The sequence below is a fragment of the Carassius gibelio genome, chromosome B4, assembly GCF_023724105.1.
Source record: "Carassius gibelio isolate Cgi1373 ecotype wild population from Czech Republic chromosome B4, carGib1.2-hapl.c, whole genome shotgun sequence".
NCBI lineage: Eukaryota > Metazoa > Chordata > Actinopteri > Cypriniformes > Cyprinidae > Carassius > Carassius gibelio.
The window spans coordinates 1947180-1971147 of record NC_068399.1 but is presented as its reverse complement, the minus strand read 5'-3'; the positions used below and the strand labels follow the sequence as shown (position 1 = coordinate 1971147).

At 36.6% G+C, this 23968-nt stretch overlaps 1 protein-coding gene and 1 long non-coding RNA gene across 2 annotated transcripts; one reads left to right on the top strand and one right to left on the bottom strand.

The window, feature by feature from the left end:
- Nucleotides 1-6024: 6024 nt before the first annotated feature.
- On the bottom strand, nucleotides 6025-8126 carry LOC127956032 (C-type mannose receptor 2-like). The gene is made up of 4 exons (XM_052553787.1): nucleotides 8093-8126; nucleotides 7641-8000; nucleotides 6906-7160; nucleotides 6025-6683 (listed from the first exon to the last, which is right to left on the bottom strand). The coding sequence occupies exons 1-4, from the start codon at nucleotides 8124-8126 to the stop codon at nucleotides 6322-6324; spliced, it is 1011 nt and encodes a 336-aa protein (XP_052409747.1). The 3' UTR covers nucleotides 6025-6321.
- Nucleotides 8127-16731: 8605 nt separating this feature from the next.
- Nucleotides 16732-18263, top strand: LOC127956096 (uncharacterized). The gene is made up of 4 exons (XR_008153457.1): nucleotides 16732-16872; nucleotides 17386-17557; nucleotides 17642-17940; nucleotides 18126-18263. It is a non-coding gene; the product is annotated as an uncharacterized LOC127956096 (long non-coding RNA).
- Nucleotides 18264-23968: the final 5705 nt, after the last annotated feature.

The following is a 23968-nucleotide window of genomic DNA, read 5'->3' as shown; positions in this document are numbered from 1 at the left end:
TCGGATACGTGCATTTGCGTGTGCCATGTAAGCAGACAAATCGGATATTCCCCAGTAAATGCGAGCCGTACGTCATTAAAAAAGTGACGTCAACTCAGGTGGACACCGCCAACTGGCGTGATGGAGGACGAAGGATAAACACAGTGGAGGAATGCCGAGGTTTCATGTCTTTTAAGTCTTTGGGGGCGAAGAGATGGGGCAAAAAATGCAGGGTTGTTACAGAAATAAAGGGCTCTCCTTTTTTTCTCCGCCATACGAGACCAATGTTTTGCTGATTTTTTTTTTTTTTTTGCTGCTCCCCAGCCCTTAACAAATGTAAATCGTGGATTAATTGCACAGCTTAACCACAGAGTGAAAGTTTTGACAGGTTAGCGAAAGAGAGAGAGTGCGAGCGATAGAGCGCGCAAGAGAGAGAGCGATTCCCAGCTGCACGCTGACCGTCTTCAGACAACACGAGTGCTGTCTTGCTCTCTCTCCCTCGCGCATATTAATCAATTGACACGATGATGTCATAATCATTTAAAATGAGAATGTTAATCTGCTCTCCCCAATTTTGTTTGTAAGAAAAAATTTGATTAGATTTCATATCGCAATATATATCGCAGAAAAATAAAATATTGCAATGTCATTTTTTCCCAATATCGTGCAGCCCTTCTGTATAATTTTATTTACATCTGCATCCATTGTATTTTGTGCTGTTTTACTGCTTTTTCCGGGTCAGAACGTCTACGTTTGGTAGTTTCAGCAGTGTATAGTGTAAATGCAAAAATCGGATACGGGACACTTTTAAAAGATGATGTAAGCAGGTCGTCAAAAAAATCGGATATAGTCAGAAAATCAGATTTGGGCATCAAGACCTGCAGTGTAAATGCAGCCTAAGTCGTGGTATTGAGGGTAGAGAGAGAACTGTACATGCACTCCCCCCACCCACAATTCCTGCCTGAATGTTTACATTTATTCATCTTTTGCATTTGTCTAGTGTGAAGTCATGCGTAGCTATGGCATATGAAAAAGAAAATTACAACTTGTTTGTTTTACAAAAAGTTTATAATTATTGGTCACCATTTATCATTATTATTGTTTACAAAGGTTGTTAATGCCTGAGGTGCAAAAAAATAAAAATAATATATATATATATATATATATATATATATATATATATATATATATATATATATATAATATATATAGTAACGATGAGCCAGAGACGTTCGGATCTATATGCAGAACTTTTATTATTGTCACACAATGATCAGTAATGGCATCAGGTATGTCAGGGGTAACCAGAATTTATAACAAAAACAAGCAGATATTGGGGCAGGCAGCAAAGAATCAGAGTCGGTATAAACAATCAAAGGTCAGGTACGGAAGGAACAAACACAGGGAAAAATGCTTAGAAATGTCTGACAGGCTAAAAAATACTTCACAATGTGGTGTCTTGCTTATATGTGTGTGTGTGTGTGTATTAGCTGAAATGAGGTGCAGGTGTGATAAATGTTGAGGTGAGCTAGAAATGCTTTCAGAGGTAATACTGAGTGTAAAATCAACAGTCGAGAGATCTCCAAGCAGCTGTTCGATGTCTCAGTGCAGATATTACAAATATTACAAACGTGGAGGAAACGGTACGACGTAGGGAAGTCACTTGATGCTATGATGTGTTTAATCTTTAAGGATTAAACTGTGGGTCATTTCAGTAGAGTAAAATCTAAAAACTTAACATAAAAAGTATTGGTTATACTACATCAGAATAAAAGGGCAGCTGTTTCTTCAAGGGGGAGGGATGGCGGGCCAGACCATTGTATATATTACAAATATTTTTGATTAAAATTAAAGAGACCATAGACAAACAATTTGTTATTTCTGTGAGGACCACTATTGTCAAAGATGATTGACAATTAGAATAGTTTGTATTGGTGGTATGGTTCTGTTCTAAAGCAGGGATAACCCCCCAAAACAAAACCATATGCTGAGATCCCCCAACACAAACTGATAACAAAATCTCAAAGCCTTGATCAACAAGGATGTTGCCCTTAACCATAGGTTAGGTATTGATTGAGTTTTTTACGATACCGGTGCCAAATCAATACTGTTTAAAATGGTACTGGTGCCTGAAAAAAAGATCCACAAAAACTGTATAATATTAAATAACCATAGCATTCACATGCTCCTTGGTTGCTCTCATTTTCTGAGTTGTGCTTCTCTTACTCCAAGGCTACTCTAAGGGGACCAGAAACGTTTTTTTTACCCACATTCAGAGGTGTCATGCCCATTCAAAGTGAGGATTGAAGTGGATTTAAAATGCAGCTTCCAAACTACAAAAAAATAGATTAATAATATTTTCTAGATATTTGATACAATCACACCGGTGTGATTAGATCGTTCAGTGCACAGCATCAGCTGCTAAATTCAAATCTGCGTTCGCCGGCTGGTGCTGAGTAAGAGACAGATGCGTTTCCTACAACGCTTCATGATAACCAATCAGAAACTATTCTGTTGCGCTTATGAATGCAATGGCCAGAGAGTGTCTTAACTCTGACTAGACTGAATGAAAATGTTGTTTGATAATGTAAATGTTACTCTCTGTAAAATGAAAGTGTTAAAATAAGTAACTTAAAATATTGTTATTAAAATGTAAAATTAAATTTTTTTATGTTCAACAGAAGAAATAATTATTACAGGTTTGGGACAACTTCTGGGTTTGTAAACGATGACACAATTTTCAATTTTGTGTGAACCGTGCCTTTAAGTCAGAGAGTCCACCGTGAACAACTGAAAACGGCTCTCTGTAAACTGTGCGTTCATCATTAGTTACTGGACAGACACAGAGATAACTTTCCCATCCGGTGCAACATCTGGAGAGTCTTGGGTTCAGAAGGGCAGATGTGAGATCCTCAATGTTATAACCACACAGGTTTGTTTACTGCATGCTGCACTCACATGAAAGGACTTTAACTTGCACGTTCTGAAGACTCTGTCGCTATGGAAACAAAGAAATCAAAATCATGCGCGAATTAGCTTCTCTAATACTTCTTATGAAACTGACTTCATTATAATAGCTAATAGTATTATAAACAGTGCAGAATACTTATTTGTTTATTCAAATATGTGTTGGCTTTTGTAAAATACGGGACAAATCACGTCACGTATTGATTTGATACGGGACAAATTTGACCATTAATATGGGATGGGAACGCAGCAAAAAAACAGTAAATGGGAAAACCGATTGCTCCCTCATGATCTTTTGTAAACTGTATTCATGACAAAGAACTGCACAGACACAGATATTATAACTATTGATAAACACACCTTGTGTCCTCTGTTTTTGTTTGAGTCCGCTAGCACTGTGGTCTGCGGATTGAAGAGCGTGATGAAAGTATGCCACCATTTTCAAATAAGCAATAACAAATTTGTGTAGTTTATGGAGCTAATCACTATAGCCCCGGTAAAAATGGCCTAGCGATGCCCATGCTTCTAACATCCATTTTGAAGAAGCAGGACAAATATTTCAGTCGATCACTCAGGCATTAAGTCGCACCAAAATCTGCATTCTTATTCAGTTACCCAACAGGTACCCAACCCTAGTTAACCAATGACCAAAACAAGTTTATCAAACAATCTGTAAATCCAGTGTCAGAATGTATCCTTGATATGAAACATTTGTTGCCGAAATGACAGGAAGAAACACGCTTGTGGAATTCTGTTGCTGCCCCAGAAAACAAATTGCATCTACTGTTCACATACCAATAAAAGAGGTTATCTTTTCCACACATCCAAACATATATAAAGACTTTCTTCTCTAAGGTAGATATCCTTTTTGGGGATGAAGTTCCTATCTGAACTTGTTCTTGAGTCGGTCACTTAAATTGTGGAGTCCATTTCAATATTGTAGCGATGCGTGAAGTTATGATAACTCAGTCACTTCCGAATCGGGCAGCTTGGGGTCAGCATCATCTCTTCTCATGTGTTCTGGATCCAGGCTGGAGCCTGTGTAAATCCTAGTTGTGAAAAACCATAGAAACAAATAGAGACATCGTTAGCATATTTGCTGTTCCAACAAAGTAAAATTAATTAGTTTAACCCAAGCTAAAGAATAATAATGCGCATTTGATCAGATGCAACTACACTCACAATTTAAGATACATTATTCGAATGCTTGGTGAAAGAGATGCGTTTTTAATCTAGATTTAAACAGAGAGAGTGTGTCTGAACCCTGAACAATGGGTCTCATTCATGAAACATTCGTAAATATACGAGTAAATATCTGAGTGATTTGCACGTAAAGAGACCTTCCCGAAAACTCTTCTCCTGATTCACAAATACTTCGTAAACGTCAGATGTGATAGTGAAATGTGTGTGTGTGTTAATGAATTCAAATCAGTCGTAAATGGGACGCGCGTGCACGCTCATTCTCAATTACCATAAATCCCGCCCATTAAGTCTGACTGACAACTATATATGGGCATCATATTATGACACCAAATGAAGGATTTCAACGTGTCTTCTCAAAAGCGACTGAAAAAGAAAAATTTCTCAGCTGCAGAAATTGAAGTTTTATTATCAGAAGTTCATTCAAAACGCCACATTTTATTTTCAAGCGTACATAGTGGCGTATCAGGTCCTAAAAAAAGGAAGCTTGGCAGCATATTACAGATCCTATTACTGGCTCTCATAATAAAAGTAAAAAAGAAAAACCGTATGTAATTACTATATATAAAATTTGTTTTCAAAATGCTGTATAAATATGTACCCGATTAAGGTGAATTAAAATGCAGCCTTATTAATGAGCAAAACGTTCAGACGTTAAACGCACTATTTACGCGTGGCTGGGAGCAGGTGTAGATTTCTTTCGTACCAACTAACATTTGGAAAATACGAACATTTTAATGAATCCGAAAATTTACGCCAAAACCACTTTACACGCGATTTACACACAAATTCGTTCTGCTCGTGTTTCATGAATGAGACCCATTATCAGGAAGGCTATTCTAGAGTTTGGGAGCCAAATGTGAAAAAGCTCTACCTCCTTTAGTGGACTTTGCTATCCTAGGAACTACCAAAAGTCCAGCGTATATAATAAAGCGGATAAATGTTACATTTGGTATCATTAAACATAATGAGCAATAGGTAGATGTTTGTTTAATAACAAGTTCTGTGTAAAATCCTTTTTAAACCCCTTTTGGCTGTTACTGGGTTGAGAGAAAAAAAGGTCTAAAACTGAAAAATGAATAAAATAAATAAAGGTTGTTAATGCCTGAGGTGAAAACAAAAAACAATATATATATATATATATATATATATATATATATATATATATATATATATATATATATATATATATAATTGTAACGATGAGCCAGAGACGTTCGGATCTATATGCAGAACTTTTATTATGAGAATGATCAGACAGGCAATGATCAGTAATGTGGTCAGGTATGTCAGGGGTAACCAGAATTTATAACAAAAACAAGCAGATATTGGGGCAGGCAGCAAAGAATCAGAGTTGGTATAAACAATCCAAAGGTCAGGTACGGAAGGAACAAACACAGGGAAAAATGCTTAGAAATGTCAGACAGGCTAAACAAGACTTTGCAATGTGATTTGCTGCTTATATATGTGTGTTTGTGTGTGTATTAGCTGAAATGAGGTGCAGGTGTGAGTGCAATCAGTCCCAGGTATGAGGCCTTGTGGGAAATGGAGTTCATGATGGGTCTTGAGTGAGTCCTGAGTGGAGTGCCCTTTACTGAAGTTCATGGGCACTCCAGCTGATGATCGTGACATATGTAGTTGAAAATAATGGTAGTACTTTAGAGCAATGTTTTTTAGTTAATATGTTAGTTAATTCATTAACATGAACAAACAATGAATAATACATGTATTACTGTATTTATTCATCTTTGTTAGTTAATGAAAATGCAGCTATTCATTGTTAGTTCATACTAATTTACATACAAAATCCCTGGCCCACATATAATTTACAGTTTAATGTGATGTTGAGGGGAAATAAGGAGACAATACTGGCTGTAGATGAGTTTATTTGAGATGATATTCTGTTATCATGTGTTTGTGTTCAAAAGATTTAAGTGCAAAACCTAGTCATAACCACAACAGATATATACAAAGAATTTATCAAAAGACACATATTTCATAATGCAGAAACAAAACAGACTTCTGGCTGCTTTTAAAACCCAATACACAGATTCACTTAGAACATACTAAATAACAAAACAAACATAAAATCAGATTCAGTATTCAGATTCAGTAAATCTGAAAGATAATGAAGTGGCCTGTGAAAACTGTTGATGTAAGTAAACACATTAGCTCTTAATTTCTGCTGCAGATGAAGTTGAGTTTGTGAGATTCAGGAAGGCTGATCCAGCGCTGATCTCCTCCAGACTGAACTGCTCCTTTTCTGTTCTCCAGTTTGCAGTTTTCGGGTCTCGTCCCGTTCCCTGGAGCCCAGTTCTGATAGCACACGACCTCTCCACTCAGCCAGAGCCACATGTTCATGACGCAGTAGTTGTGTAAACCCAACCACACTGCCTCAGTAGACGCTCGTTTAACCACGTTCATCACACGATGCTGAATCTCTTCTGAATGAACCGAGAGCAGATCCACATGATTCTGTCTGCAGTATCTCAGAGCTTCAGCCCACGTCAGATTCTCCATGATCAGAATCAGTTTATCTGGAAACCAAACAAACCACAAGCAGAGACGAGAGAGAAACAACATGGAAAACAAACACTGTGGAGGAATGAGTCATGTCAGACATGTAGCGTAACTGGATGGATTGTGTTTTGTGAGGATTTACTCACTTTCATGACACACGAAAGGATATAGAGTGGTACAAGGGACGTCGTTCCATTGTCCCTGAATATTTAGTTCAATCACTGTACATTTTTCATTACCTCCTTTATTATTAGGTTCATTAGATTTCCAGTATCTGAATGAGGAGTCAGTCTGATCTGACCACTGCCATGAGTCTCTGAACAGACCGATCCAGACATATGATCCAGATAAATGATTATTACTGATGATCTTCTCAACCTGTTGATTCTCATTCTGGTTCCTCACACTAACCAGATCAATGTGATTCTGTCTGCAGTAACTCTGAGCATCTCTCCAATTCATCATCTGATTGACAAGGACAAGTCCTCTGTTCACTTTAAGAAAAACAAATGAGAAAAAGATTTCACGGATCTGCAGATATTCATATTATTTCTCAGCAATTAGAGTTTATGTTGAAATGGGCTAACATTCCTTCGTAGTTAATCTACTTATGAAAAATGAAGTCTTGGTTTGTGTTGAGATAGTAAAGGCTGAAAATATCAAGCAGAATCACATCTAGTCACTGCTGTATGTTTATTATTAATAATATAAGATCTATTTAGATCTCCAAGATTATTAGGTGTTTTAATTGCAACTTTCCATTGTGACAAATTATCATATAGAGGGACAACAAAACATCAAAGTGTGTTCGGTGAATGAATGAAGACTTTTCTTCTGGTAAATATTGTGTAGATACAGAAATTGTCTCAACAATAAAAGTGTGACAAATATTTACAGTCTCTTCTAAATTCACAAACAGTCATACTGTTTACAATTCCAGAACTGGTACATGGTGCATGTGAAAATGAACTCACTGTTGTAGCAGATGAAATGCTGTTGATCACTACATGTCAAGTCATGCCATTGTCCATTTTTCATCATACCACACTCTTCTCCTCTATCTTGTGGTTGTCCAGAAGCCCAGTTCAGATAGAGCGCAGGTTCACCTGAAGACCACTGCCATTCATCACGACCCGTCTTCTGCAGCCCAATCCAGACATACTCAAGACTTCTATCAGTCACAATCTTGTTCAGCTCCTTCATGTCGTTCATGTCATCAGTGGTGGCCAAATCTGTGTATTTCTCTCTGCAGTATCTCTGAGCTCCAGTCCAGGTCTTCTTCTCATTTATAAAGTGATACTGACGCTGAACACATTCAGATACAGAGCAGAGAGCTGTGAAAGAGAGACTTTGAATTAATGCTTTTCTTAACAGAATCAAACCTAATGAAGCTAGAAACCAGAAATAAAACCACAAACACACTCACCAATAAGAAGGATGAAATATAGAGTTTGGTCCATTTCTGAGGAAGAAAAATATAAACTCAGCTTTCAAATATTCACAGATTCATCTTGGTGTAAAACATGATTTCAGTGATAATTATAAATCCATCTTAAAATCCAACAGGAACATAACATGCACTGTACGTATATTGTTAAGACCAATACTATCAAGTCAAAGTCTAATTGTAGTTGAAGACTGAAAATGTAAGTTGCTCTTACTTCAGAGGTTGTGTGTTTCTGTCCTGAGTCTGATCTTTCTGTCTGCAGTTTCAGTCTGTGTGAATATTATATCTGCTCTCATCCCTCATTCAGCATCACATCATTTATTACTCTAAACAAAAGCCCGTTTCATTTTTCTTATTCATGGGTTTTATTATATTTTTCTGTGTTGTCTTTGTTGCTGTAATTCTCTCGAAGCATGTTCATTTGAATGTGGCAGACTGAGAGTCTGTATGTTTCTGTTTGCACACAACGTAATCAGACAATAAAAGGCAAGCAACAACACACTCCATCTCTTTATTTATGGAAATCATAAGCACAGAGAACGTCCACCTTATTTCACAATGCACACATTCAAATGAAACACTCACACACACTCATACACACACACACACACACACACACACACACACACACAGACAGACACACACACTCAGATAAACATTTAAAAACACTGAATCTTCATGTCAGCTTGCACTTAGAGGTTTATTATAAACAGTGTTGGGAAGGTTACTTTGGAAATGTAATAGGTTACAGATTACAAGTTACCCTATTTAAAATGTAATAGTAGTGTAACTTTTTCAATTACTTTAATAAAGTAATGTAACTAATTACTTTTGAGTACTTTTTGATTACTTTTATAAATTTCTAATTAATGTTTATTTGCAACTGTTAATCATCTTCAACCATTTACACCAGGCAGGTTTAACCTTAAAGTAGAGCTCAACACTGTCAGACTTTCACCATCCTTCATCACTTGAATTAAGATGATCACATTTGAACACATCCACCACACAATCAGACTTTAGTACTGCCTTTTACTTCAATGAGATCTGAAGTTCAATGCAGATTTAAAATCAAAAGAAATAGTTTATAGATACTGTTTTTGAAACCAAATCTTTGCATAACTACAGGCATCTCTCCTGAACTGCACCTTCACTTCCATTATCCATCTCTCTCATGACTTTAATACTGAAGATTTTTATTTGACTTTTACCATGTTTTGTAAGTGCAATTTTTTTTTTTTTTTTTTGGCAAATGAATTACCACTTGTACTTATTTTTACTACAAATTCAATGGTTAAACCACGGTTAGTGCCATACCATAGGCTACATAAATTTTCCTAAGGGTTGTGTTTTTGTATGCACTAGCTCCCCCTAAACCAATGATAAAATATGATGATTTGTCTGCTAAATTACTACTGTAACATTACAATAGATAATAATGACGTCGTTTATACAGTATTTTGAGTGAGTGCGAGCAATGTGCGGCTGCTACTTGACTAATTAAACAAAGACAAAACTACATTAGCATATTTACAGATGAAACTGACCTGCACCTGAAACCCTGAACAGTAGTTCTGCTTCTCTGCTCCAGCTGTGCACTTACACAGTTCACTCCTGTCTCTCTCTCTTGCATTGATTACTCGAAGTCTGATCCAAACCGTTCGGCGGAGGCGCGGAGAGCGCGCGAGCCCAGCCCAACCATTGCCAGTCACAACTAACCGATTCGTGATTTATTAGAGATTTAATTATCGAATGGCGGATTCGGAAATAATCGCTTTAGTATATTCGGCCTGCAATTATACAATGACAATATTATAGTAGAGGGCCAAATCGTCTGCCAGGCCACCGGGAAAAGTCCTGGTTCTCCCGATATCCAGTCAGCGCATGATTTCCACAGACACGCAGAACGTGCAGGATTCATATTCAGTCTTTTTGCGGCTTAATATTCAGAACCATTCCATATCGCGTTTTTATTCAAGTGTACTGACCTACTTTTGATTTATTCATCCAAAATGTGGCATATTTCGTCCGCGTTATAGGCTGAATTCCATTTTTATGACTGGATTCTACGAATGTGTTTTCCGCGTCGCGCAGATTATGGGCCATATGTCTTAGTGCAATTTGGGAAAGAAATAAGCTGTATGAGGATGTGTGTAAATATTCAAATGTAATCCTCATTGTAATCGTTACAATTTTCATAAGTAACTGTAATTTAATTACATACAATTAATTTAATAATTTTTTCTTAGTAACTGTAACTGATTACTGTTACATTTATTTTGTAATTAAATTACGTAACGCCGTTACATGTAACTAGTTACTCCCCAACACTGATTATAAAATAGCTTCACTATTGAATTACTACATTACATTTCTCTGCAATGAGGTTTTATGTTGTAATGAACTTTCATTCCAGCAGCTGACAATGCTTCCTCTTCATGTAATGTCAACTCTGTCAACATTATAACAGTAAAGTTCTTTCATCAGTTACAAAACATGCTTGCACTTCTTCCTTACTCTTTTTTTTAATGATTAACATGCATATGAGGCCCTTCATGACTATCCATGACTCATGTTCATATATTGCACCAAAAGGTAAATAAATGCATTCACATGAGCAACAAGACCAAGAAATACATTTTAATCTAGAAACATTACAAAAATGAACATTAGAATAAAAAAATAATGAAAGAATCGACTTAGCCTCGATTCCCCGCAGTTCCTGTGCCATCCTCTCCTGCTGCCTACTCACCGTCATCATCCGCATTACTCACCGTCTCACCACCATCTTGGATTGTCGTCTTCCCAGCATCGTGTTGTACTCTTGTTTGTTTGTTTCATTTTCATTAAACTGTTAACCTCGCACTTGTTTACAGCTCCTTCTTCACCCAGTCATCACATATATGTACTAACATGAAATTAAGATTGCCATTATTCACTTTTGAAATCAAATGACTGATGTTAAACGGTGTCACACCCATGGAGCTTTTTGTTGTTTTCTTTCCACATGTGCTCTGTGACATAGTTCTCTCCAGTGTTTTAGTTTGTCATTTGATTCACCTGTATCATCGTTTCGTAACTAGCTGATTAACCAGTATGATGCATTGTTGCTGAAACTAACACGACTGTTTCCCGAAACCATATTGCTTGCATTCAATGCGCTTTAACAGTGACATTACATAGGAGTGGAGTACTAACATAACATGCAACATTCATTATTTGTACAATAAAACATATATAGGTCTACACAGAGTTCAGTTGTGCTCTTTTCTGATAAAAAAGTATATAAATGTAAATTTGATTTCATATGAACTTGTTTTATTTTATTATTTAATATTGATAAATCAGCAAATTTACAGTAAAAAATTATGAGTTTTGAAAATAATGTAATTGATCTACTGTTATGCACACCTGTTGCTTATTTTGCTTAAGATCATTTTCTTATTTAAGTCCCCTTGCCATACAACCATGGTTTAATGAATTGACAAAAAAAAATGACACAAAACCAACAATTTACAAAGAAAAAACTTACAACTCTTTTGGAGGTGGTGGAAATGTATAAAATCCAGCTGTTCTCCATGCTAATAAATCACAATTATGAATTCTTAATGCTTCTAGCAATGGGTATGAGCAAAGTCCAGAAGAAGAGGGCTGGAGCAAAAAAGAATGCAGAGGAAGAGAAAGTTTTGGCCATCCTGGGTCCTGAGGCATTGGAAGACATCCTTTGAGGCATTGATGCATGTGCATCAACCAGGCTTTTGCCTTCAAAGTTGAGCCCTCCAACATCGGGCCTCATGCAGTCTGGGACTCCAACATCGGGCCTCCTCCAACATCGGCCCTCCACCCATCTGGTCCTCCAATCTGGCCCTCCAACATCGGGCCTTCTTAATTTCACACTATATTTTCACTGTTTTTTTATTTTATTTTTTTTATGTAAAATCTGTTTTTTAATTCATTTTAAGTAAATGTTTTAATCATTTTAAAAGTTTTAAAATTGCTTGTTTTATTTATTTTAGAATTTTTCTTCATGATTATTTTACTTTCTTTTATGTAAAGCACTTTTAATTACCATTGTGTACACAATGTGCTATATAAATAAACTTTCCTTGCCTTGCCTTGCCTTAAGTCTGGCCCTCCAACATCGGGCCTCCTCCAGTCTGGGACACCAACATTGGGCTTCCAATCCGCCCCTTCAACATTGGGCCTCCACCAGTCTGGCCCTCCAACACTGGGCCTCCTCCAGTCCGGCCCTCCAACATCAAGCCTCCTCCAGTCCGGCCCTCCAACATCGGGGCCTCCTCCTGTCCGGCCCTTCAACATCGGGCCTCCTCCAGTTTGGGACTCCAACATCAGGCTTCCTCCAATCTGGCCCTCCCACATCGGGCCTCCTCCAGTCTGGCCCTTCAATGTCAGCAATGAGACCTGGTCCTGGGCTACTGCTCCCTTCCCCTGACTTGCCTCATTTGGAGGCCTTCTCGTGTGCTGAACAACATTTTTAATTAATTATTCAGTATGGAAATTAAAACCATGTGTGGCTGACAGCTTTATAACTTTTTAAAATTGTGTATTTTCTTTTCACAAATCAAAAGATGTAAACCTCTTCATCTTCTTTTTTATTTTTATTTATTTCCTTATTATTATTATTTTGCTACATTGCCACCATGCCTTGCCATCCTTGTAGTGGAAGGTTTAAACAGCCTGGGTCTGGCAAATGGGGCTCTGGTGAAGCAGTGCTCAGGTGTGGGTTTTCAGGGATAAAGCAGTTGTTTTTAAATACAACATTTCCAAACATACTCTTTTGTAATATGTAAATGCTCTTTTGTATATGTACCATAAGTGCTTTTCTTATACATTTGGCATTTATACAGTAGCTTAACATGTGGAAAATTAAGTTGACTCAAAGTAGTATATTAACCCTTTGAAGTCAATTAACGCGTATACGCGTTGTGAGTCATTTTCTCCTGATAACCCCGAAAATAACTTAAATTACACTTTCAGTTTTGATCATACATATAAGAGAAATACATTAATCAAATCTGTAAAAGGTATACTTTTTTGTATACAGACATAATAACAATAAAACTTTGTGGGGCTTCCGGTTGGAACATCAGCCATGACGGTCACACAGTAGAGAGCTCCCGATAGAACCCGCAAATTTCGAACAAAAGCCCCTTTTAAAGTGATGAAATAAAAATAATTTAACTTAAAAGATGTGGTAAATCTGAGGCAATTTTGCCAGGAGAACAGACAGCAATTTGAGGATCTAAGAAGCGACATATCGGGTCTCAGTAACAGACTGGGAGAGGTCGAAGACCGTATCGAAAAGGCAGAAGAGCGTATACAAGCCTCAGAGGATGCAGCAATAGAGATGCTAAAGCTACACACAAGGCTAGATGAGAAGCTAACAGAAATGGAGAACCACAGCAGACGCGATAATCTAAGGATATATGGTGTAGCCGAAGAGACCGAAAAAGGCTCCATTAACATGCATGTCTTTTGTAGACAAACTTCTTCGTGAGGGCCTTCAACTATCAGAAGAAGTGCCTGATTTGAAAATTCAGAGGGCACACCGCTCACTATGCCCTCAACCAGCAGCTGGCGCACCGCCTTGCTCTATTGTGGTCAAGTTTTTGAGCTTTAAGGGTGAAGAAAATCTTATTGCACAAAGCATGGCAAACAAAAGGTTTCAAGTGGAAAGACAACGATGTAAACCTCAACCAAGATTACCCGCCATCCATCATTGCTAAGCGGAAGGAATATGCTGAAATTCGGAGGGTCCTGAAAGCTAATAATGTGAAGTTTCCAACGCTATTCCCCGGTAGGCTACGCGTGATGCACGAAGATGGAACCGTAATATATGATTCACCGACTGAAGCGGCCAAAGACCTGATGAAAAAAGGCTACATGATCACGACAAGGCCAGCACCGCCACCGCCATCATTGGCTGAGCGGATAAAACAGGACCCGAGTGAATTGGCACGCTACGAAGGCTACACGCAACTCCACTCGAGACACCAGTTACAAAGATAAGCTTTGCACATTCAGGAGGACCACCCCAGGCGCATCAAAGGACTACATTGAAACGAAGTGATGAGGAAAACCTCCAAGCGAGTTTAGTTATTATTAAGACACGGTGGTGAATAGAATACGAAGTTTGAATAGTTTGAATTAAAGGAGGTAGAGCTTTCAAGATACTGTGAACCAACATGGACCCCCTTCACTGAACCCAGTTGAAGGGTTTTGCCTTAGAGTGCCCCTGTGGGCCTATTAGGGTCTAAAGGGTAGACCCCTACATAGGAAGTCAACTTTTTGTTATTTTTGTATATTTTATGTAGTTTTGTATGTTCATATTATGCATATGTTTTTTGTTTGTCATAGTCTGCTGTTCTGCGCAGAGAAGGGAAGAGTACCGTATTTATTTGTTTGGTTATTCAATGATACAGTCACATGTTAAATAGACCTATACAACTTGTATCACTTAACATAAATGGCATACTTAATCCAGTTAAGAGGTCAACAAATGTTATCTCAACTGAAAAGGGACAAGGTCCAGATAGCATGCATACAAGAATCACACCTTAGTAATAATGAACATGCTAAATTAAACAAAATGGGGTACACAAAAGTATATTTCTCCTCACATGACTCCGATTTTGTTGTGCAGTACAGTAAATTTCAAATTCATATATGAACATAAAGAAGGGAGGTACATTATGGTACTTGGTAAAATTGATAGAACCTTAGTGATTCTGTTCAATGTTTATATTCCACCAGGAAGTGATTGGTCATTTTACAAACATATTCTTCAAACAATGACAACAAAAAGTCAGGGTGTTTTAATATGTGGGGGAGATTTTAACATTCGATTAAATCCGAAGAATGATAAAGTGGCAAGTGGCAAACCTGCCGCCAAAAGAATTTCATAAAAAAGTAAACAATTTCATGAAAGAAGTGGGAATAGTAGATATATGGAGGGAAATTAATCAGACAGGGCGAGATACACTCACTATTGGGGCACACAATGTTTACTCCAGAATAGACTTATTCCTAATGTTTAAAAATGATATGTTTCAAGTGAAAAATTGTGACATAGGAGTAAGTGCACTTTCAGACCACAATCCGGTTTATTTGTCCCTTAACCTTAATGGTAAAATAAAGTCCACTCTATGGAGATTAAATACAAATATTCTGAATGACAAGGAAATCATGAATAAATTGTAAATCTGGAATACAATGACAATGATGCAGTCTCTCCAGTTATATTATGGGATGCTTTAAAAGCAGTGCTTCGCGGGAAAATTATTGCAATTTATTCTACTGTAAAGAAATTAAAAAGACAAAAAATATTAGATCTCGATATTAAACTTAAAGAATTACACAAACAACATTCATCTTCTTCACAGGACTCAGTGAGAGTAAAAATGTTTAAAGTAAAGCAGGAGATAACTGAAATAAACACACAGGACATTAAAAAAAATGCTTCTTTTTACAAAACAACAATACTACGATATTGGAGGAAAGTGCTTAAACTTTTGTCATATAGATTAAAGAAACAACAGGCAGAGAGAACAATTTTCAAAATTAGACATCCCGAAACAAACCATATTTGAAACTAACCAAGAACAAATACAACAGTGTTTTGAGGAATATTATCAGAAACTATATCCTCAGCCAAATTTAAGAAGTGCTACTGAAATTGATTCATTTTTATCTTCACTAAATTTACCTAAAGTGTCATCAGATAACATTAAATATTTGGGAACTGTTCTGACACAAGATCCGTCTAGAATGTTTGATGCCAATTTTGGGCCTCTAATCTCAAAAATAGAATCAGATTTACAAAGGTGGAATAATATCTCATTTTTGAATTTACACTCTCGGTTGGATTCAATTAGGATGAATATCCTACCTCGTTTTTTGTACCTCTTTCAATGTCTTCCTATTTGGATAACTCAAAAACATTTTGATGAATGGGATAATATATTGGCAAAATATATTTGGCAAAATAAAAGGTGTAGGATAAAATACCAAACATTGGAGTTGATGAAGGAGAAAGGGGGGCTAGACCTTCCCTTCCTCAGGGATTATTATTACGCTGCTCAAATTAGACCTTTAATCTGTATATGTTCATCCATTTATTTGGCGGGATGGAAAAATGTTGAAGGGACTATTACAAAAGCTATAGCCATTATGGCCCTTTTAAATGACAAAAAACTTCAAATAAATATCACTATAACTGAAGAGGTTATTTATTAGGGGTGTAACGATTCACTCGTTTTCTTGATGCATCGATTACAAACCCTGTCGATTCATATGCATCGATCTTGAAACATGATTTTTGAATCGTGAATCGCCCGATCTTGAACAGCAATCGATTAAAAATGCTAAGAATCGAATGAATCGCGATTTCTATAGCAATTCAATGCTTTCAAAATGTATACATATTAAATTACTACACGCACAAATTAATGGAGACCTTGAATAGTGTTCGTGAATCGTGCCTCTTATCTGTCCTTCACGCGCTCCACTGTTTACCGCCTGAGACTGGAGACACCCGTCGCTGCAGACTGTAGCGCGGTGACGTAACGTACGTGTTTACTCCGCATGCGCAATGTGACATAAGGTATATGTTTAACACGCATGCGCGTCGTACATATTGGCGTTACCAAGGAGTATAGAAGCGCTATATACCTAGGGTTACTGCGCATGTACAGGTTCATTCACTTCCGGATGTATGGTGGATTCGAGATTCGTTGGCAGTAGGTCAAAAAAATATTAACTTACTTATGTTTTCTTAAAAACAATGTGTGTTTGTGTTAACGGCTTTTAATTGCAACGATGCTTTGGTCATAATCGTATATTGCAATTGCGATTTCAGACATTTATGACATGTGTTATGATATATGTTAGGATTCAAAGTGACAGGGATTCTGCTGCTGGTCTGTTAAAGGGTCTTTAAAAGTATTTTTTCGCCGACAAATTAGCCTTTAGAGATGTATTTAAATAGAGCAGAAAGACTTGCATTAATAAAGTAGGCTAATGTCACTGATTGTTGCATGTGTTGTTTTTGTATTTGTCATCCTTTTCATTAACTAACATTATCAAAGATTAATAGATACTGTAACATTTATTGTTCATTGTTAACTAATATTAACCATTGACAGCTTATTGTAAAGTGTTACCTCTTCAATTTACCTTTGTGTGACTGACAGAGTTCATTTAAATCTGACATATAGAAACCTTAACTTGACTGTAAATGTTCTTTTGTTTAGATGCATACTACAGTCCTCAGAAAAGGAGAAAAGATAACAATAGAACAGTGCATCTCATGCTGTGATAAATATCACTGCCCATTTTGTGAGACCTGGGTCTACAAACCAGTGGACTTGTACAGTGTCACGAAGCATGTGCAGGATCATCTGAAAACAGCTGTTCGTGAAGAAGGTGTGTAGTGTTTGAACATCCATAAACATGGTTTTGTGAGTGGATATGTGTTTTACACTGTTTTTTTGTTGTTGTAAATTTCAGATTTTATTATCATAAGATGCAGCTTAAAATGCAGAGATGTTTCTCATTTTCATTGCTGCTATTGTTCTGCTACAATCATACGAAAAGCACAATTTAACATCCATCTTACAAAATGCAAGCAAAAGAAACAAAAGTTTCCATCTCCACAAAGAACTCCATCACCCATGGTTCTGATTGGTAATACACCTCTGCCTGCAGCTTCTGCTCAGACAGCACCCCTTCTTCAACCTCAGCCTTCTCCAAGTGAACCACGCACGTCTTTGTCTCCCACGCCCAGTACTCCACTGTATCAACCCAAAGTATGTAAGGGACCACCACTTCCATCTCCTTTGAGTACCTTCACATCTCTGCCTGCAGCTTCTGCTCAGACAGCTATAATACATTTCAAAATATATTAAAAATCTTTACCTTGTATGACTCTTTTGCCTTTCTTCAAAATGATTTGATTTCGTTTAAATATTGTTTTTTCTTTTATGTAAATTAGGTGTCGTGAACTGGAGTGCATTTTCTGTAGGATACAGACAGGAGTTCCGGGTGCCGTATTCACTGACCCAGTGCCTATGGTGCCATGAAACATTCAAAGACTGCCCACCTGGCTATGTTGGGAATGGCAGGAGGGGAGTCCTGCGTGGATTTTATTCCTACAAAGACTTTGAGGGCTACTGCTCAGTTGATTGTTTTATTAAAGATGGAGGTGAATTTTAGAATGTGTAGGTGCAGAAGCAGTTTCTTTTTTCTTTCTCATGTGTCATGTTTATAGTTGTAATCTCTCTTTCTCTCTCTCTCTCTCTCTCTCTCTCTCTCTCTCTCTCAATCATATATGTACACACACACAATTATATTTTGTTTTGTACTTTGCAATAAAAAAAAAGATTACTGTTATCAGTTTGGTTTTTGGAGGCAAGATGCATAAAATGGGAAGCAGACACTGAAAATATAAAGTATGTTGTCAATTTAACTGAAAAATACTTTATTGGCATAAATATTTCACATGCAGAATTGTCAAAGTAACAGAAGCATGTATACAATTATACTAAATAAATAAACAAGAACCAGGACAGAGGACAGATTAAAAGAAATAAAGAAAGGTTCAATTAAAGTGTAGTGGAATGTTACAATATAGCTACACAGTGAACGTGACGTCACCGCGCTACAATCTGCAGCGAGGACTTCTTGTGAGACTGTCACAGGATTGCGCTCGCGCTCCGTTCGTCTCTGACGCAGCTGACGTGTGATCTGTAGGACCCGTGGCCAGTGCCGGAGCCGTCGACAGCTGTATTTATTGCATGGACGGAGCAGAAATGTAAGTGTCTAAATCATACGCACAGATCCATTGAATGATAAATGTTTTTAAACAATGCGGATGAACCGAATATACGAAGGAAACTTTTAAAATTAACCACAGCATTAACAACGACCTTGAAATAAGAGCGCGAGATTTATCTGATAATCAGATGCATGAAAGTAGCGTTTGTTTCATTAGCAAACAGACATCTGGAGTTGTTTCTCTCAGAATCATTCGCTGATGGAGAGGAAAAGTTAAATAGAGATGAAGATGTTTTCACACTGAAAGAGAAGCGATCTCGCTCTCATAGACGTGCCAGGCTATATCTGCAGCTAAACTGAATAAAAGCAGAATGAAACTAAAAAAAAAAAACCCACAAACAGTTTATAAATGATGCAGCGCTAATTGACATTTATTACAGTATAGAAACTATAAAGTATATTTTCTACCTTATTCTGTGCAGAAAATTTAAATAATTGCTAATTAAATGTAGCCTAGTATATAAAACAATCATAAAATTGCCATCAGGAAAAAATATCGATTACAAATGATTGATTATTGTCCAGCAGTGTATTTGATTTATTACAGCTAATTAAAAGTAATTAAAAAAGAAGATAATTTCTTGTAAAAAATGATTATTATTATTATTATTATTATATAGGCTACATACATAAAATGATTGTATTTGACATTTCTGTCACTTCTGAAATTATGGCTACGCCCCTGGTGTGACAAAATGTTAGCTTATACATAATACTCTTTAAACTCTTTTTTAAAAACTTGGCTTACATACATTTTTACGTATGCCATGTCGCATCATTAAACTAGCATTTAACAATGGACAAAAGTTTTTTTTTTTTTTTTTTAACCTATGGTTCTCTAAACATAAATGCTACTGTAATTTGCCCCCTGACTAAACATTTAAAGAATTAAGAAGAAGCATTTAAATAATCCCGTGAATGCACTTAAAGAATGCAGAATCGAATCGTTATAATCGAATCGAATCGAATTTAATTGTGAATCGAATCGAATTGAATCGTTCTAAATTTGCAAAAATCGTTCTTGAATCGCATCGAAAACCTATGAATCATAATCGAATTGAATCGCTGCCTTGCCAAAGATTCACAGCCCTATTATTTATGAGTCTCTTCTGAACTCCTGGAAAAAAATATTGCAAATATGCAACTTTAAAAAACTGTCTAGAATTTAAAGGTGGTGTGCGTATGATTCTGACTTCAGACCAAATGCCGTTGATTAGGGGTGCTCCGATCACGATCGGCCGATCGTTAATGCGCATCTCGTCAGTAAAGCCGGTTTTCTAATCAGCAGTTACTTCCATCAGGTGCGTGATTTCTCATAGAGCAGCTGTTACTACACAGAGCCGTTATTAACTGAGAAGATGGGCCAATAAACGGTGAAAATTAACGTGATTTGCGCATCTTCTCTATTAACAACGGCTCTGTGTAGTAACAGCTGCTCTATGAGAAATCACGCACCTGATGGAATTAACGGCTGATTAGAAAACCGGCTTTACTGACGAGATGCGCATAACGATCGGCCGATCGTGATCGGAGCACCCCTACCGTTGATGGAAGATTTAAAAGTTGGGTTGCAAAAGGAATAACAACCTATTACTTGTTTATGCACAAGGGAGCATTTATGAGTTTTGAATCTTTACAGAACAAATATGGTTTAAGCCAAGAGGACTTCTATAGATACTTAGTTACAGGTTGATCAAAATATAAAATGAACATTGGACAAACACAACTTGGGGCTCTTACAGACTTTCTTAACATTATTTTCATCATTTTCTCTAAATAAATTAGTTTCCAGGTTATACAAAACCATTCAGCATGGTAAAAAATCTAACACAGAGTAAGTTAAGAGGAGATGAGAAATTGAAGGTAATATACAAAATGAAAGTTGGGAGAATATATGTAGAGCACAATGGTGCACTACTGGTTCGAAACACTAGGCGAGAGTTTTGTTGGAAGAATATAATCAGGTTTTTCATCACACCTATTCTAAGGAGACACCAGGGTAGCGGAGACTCATGCTGGAGGCTCTGTGGATTCTCAGGAGCCAATCATTTCATCATTTTCTCGGACTGTCCATTGTTAAGCCCTTATTGGTTACAAATATGTGAACATATTAATCATATATTTGGTATTAAAATGCCTTGTGATTTAGAAAATGTGTATTTGGGCAATGTGGATGTTAGTAACTGGAGAAATTAAGGACAAGAGGTTGCTTTGGATACTACTGGCAGCAAGTCAGAAAGCCTTAACCAGGAAATGGTTAAAACAAGATCTTCCGACCATCGATGAGTGGATCAACATAATTCAAGAAATCTACTCTATGGAAAACTCTCTTTTTCTCTCAGGATTCAAAGGGACATCTTTTATAGAATCTGGACAAAGTGGACCGAGTATGTCAAACCCTTCAGGTCAGACTTTATGTGAATGTTACAGTTTCAAGTGAGAGATATTCATTTATGTACAAGTGCTCTTCCCATATTTGTTCACATTAAAAAATGTAAAAAAAAAAAAAAAAATTATACAAAACAAAACTTTGTGCATTTATAAAATAAATATAAAAAACAAGGTGTGCTGTCTGCAGCCTTGGTCTGCGGTGATCTTCATTTAGAAATGCGTCATTAAAATGAACTGTAACTCTGTGAATACTTAATGAAGAGACATGAAAGAAATATCTACAGAAAGCTTGACATGTCTGATTTTAAAGTAAACAAGTGTCGCCGAAAACAGATATTCTGGGATAAAGTAATCCATATACAAACAACTCAATGTCCATTTTTGACGTCTCCCTTCATTAACTTCTAATATGACCATGCCCCGCGCTGAACGCTGTATTCAGATTCTAATGTTTCATTGAAGGCTTGAATACACACATATATATATATATATATATATATATATATATATATATATATATATATATTTTTTTTTTTTTGAAAATCAGATTGTTATTAGGATTTCTGAAGGATTGTGTGACTGCAGCAATGATGCAAAAAAAATCAGCTTTGAAAGTCAGCTTTGATTGTTCCTAATAAACTGTTTAACTGCACTTGCAAGTGAATATGAAATTATGTTGTGGGATAATTAAATATTTTCTAAATAAGCTACAAACTTATATACATACATTATTATATACATTTATTTTGTCATCACAATTTTATCCCATTTTGTAACTCTTCGCTCTGTCACAAACCTGACTGAAATTCTCATTATGCAGCTCATTATGCGAGTCTTTGTTTTCTCAGGTGTAAATCACAATGATATTCATGATAGTTGACGCCTACTTGCACTGTGACTTTTACAAACAAAAAGTGTCTTAGAAAATTTAAATCAATATATTGTTTTCTGTGAGTGAGTAAACAAGATAATTTTCACATAATTTAGAAATAAAATTTCAAGGCTACAAGCTCCAGTTCTCAAAAGTCCCAGGAACCGATGCTCTTTGTGTTTTATTGCCTTATTCAATTTATTTAATTTTTTTTTTTTTCACTAAACATGCATAACAATTTTTTTTTTCTCTAAAACACAATCATGTATATACATGCATACTTTTCACATATTATTATAGCCCAGATTACAGTGATATTAGACTTTAGACATTAGAGGTTTATAAGTAACTGAAAAAAAAAAAAAACACAAGAGTCTTGGCATGACAAAACTTCTCCAGGCCCCAAAAATACCTTCAGAGGGTTAATGCCAGTTCAAAATGTGGGCAATTGCTAAATTGAAGATACAACATTTTTACCATGCCCTTTCATCCCTTATTATTTACCTGAATCATGTGACTAAGCCTAATGATGAAGCATAGATATATATAAACAATGGAATTCAAACTTTTATTTAACCATGGTGAGCCACCATCAGATACACTAAAACCAACTGAAGTTGTCTATGTAAGTATTTCTCAATTCACAACATTATATCAATGACAATATAAGACAAACATGGCACAAAACATTATTTTATGTATTCAGATCATTTTTAAGAATGGTATGACAATCATGGGGGAAAAAAAACAGTATCACCAACAAAAAACTGTAATTAATACATTTAATAGGATAATGCTGTACAAATTACTATTACAAATCTTGAACCGATGACTTGTTTCTGTAGTTAATTTAGATTGATTATTAGCGGAGTTGTTCCTATCATCTCTCTGATGCATCTGAACCCTTCTAAAAGCTGCTCTGTAATTGCAGTAACTTCTTCACAACACTGCAGTCAAGGAAAATGTCCAGCTTCTTGATGAGGAAGAGGGGGTCTTACTGATGCTGAGGAAGATCCTTTGAACACACATCAAGGCAGAATGTGTTGTGTTCTAGTTATCCATACAAAGCAGTTGAACGGGTTACATGTTTCTTTATTTCTTACGATTAACACACATAACTCTTGCTCATCTTTCTTCCTCTACTACCCTCTCTTCTCCTTGCATTTCCCTCTTAAATTCTTCTTCCCCCTAGTGGTCTCAGTAAGTACTACACTGAATAACAGGACACCACAGAATGAATCCTGCAGGAGCAGAAGTCAGACACATTTCAATTCAGAATATATTTGGTTAGTTAATTCCTTAAAGTTTGGATACTGTATTTTTAGTTTAAATGAATCTGACACTTTTGTTACTAAATATTGTTTATTTGCCTATATGGTTTCCACCTGCAGACTTGGATTAGATAATTTAGCAACATTCACTAGAAAATCTCTAACATACTATGTATGCCATGTTACGTCTGCCAAGTCAAACCCTGCTCACATCATGCCTGCTACGCCAGGACCTGCTTACACCATGCCAGGTAAGTTTACTCATGCCATATCTAACAAGTCTAAAGTGGATTGCATCACATCTGCTAAGCCAGAGTTCCTAACATAATGTCTGGGTTACGGTTTAACTGGTTGCCATGTGATCTGTTGACCAACTTCCTGGTTCAGGTCTCCGCTGCAGATGTGATGGAACGACTGCAGCAGATTCTGCGATTCTGAAAGCATAAAACTGATGTGATAATATTAAGT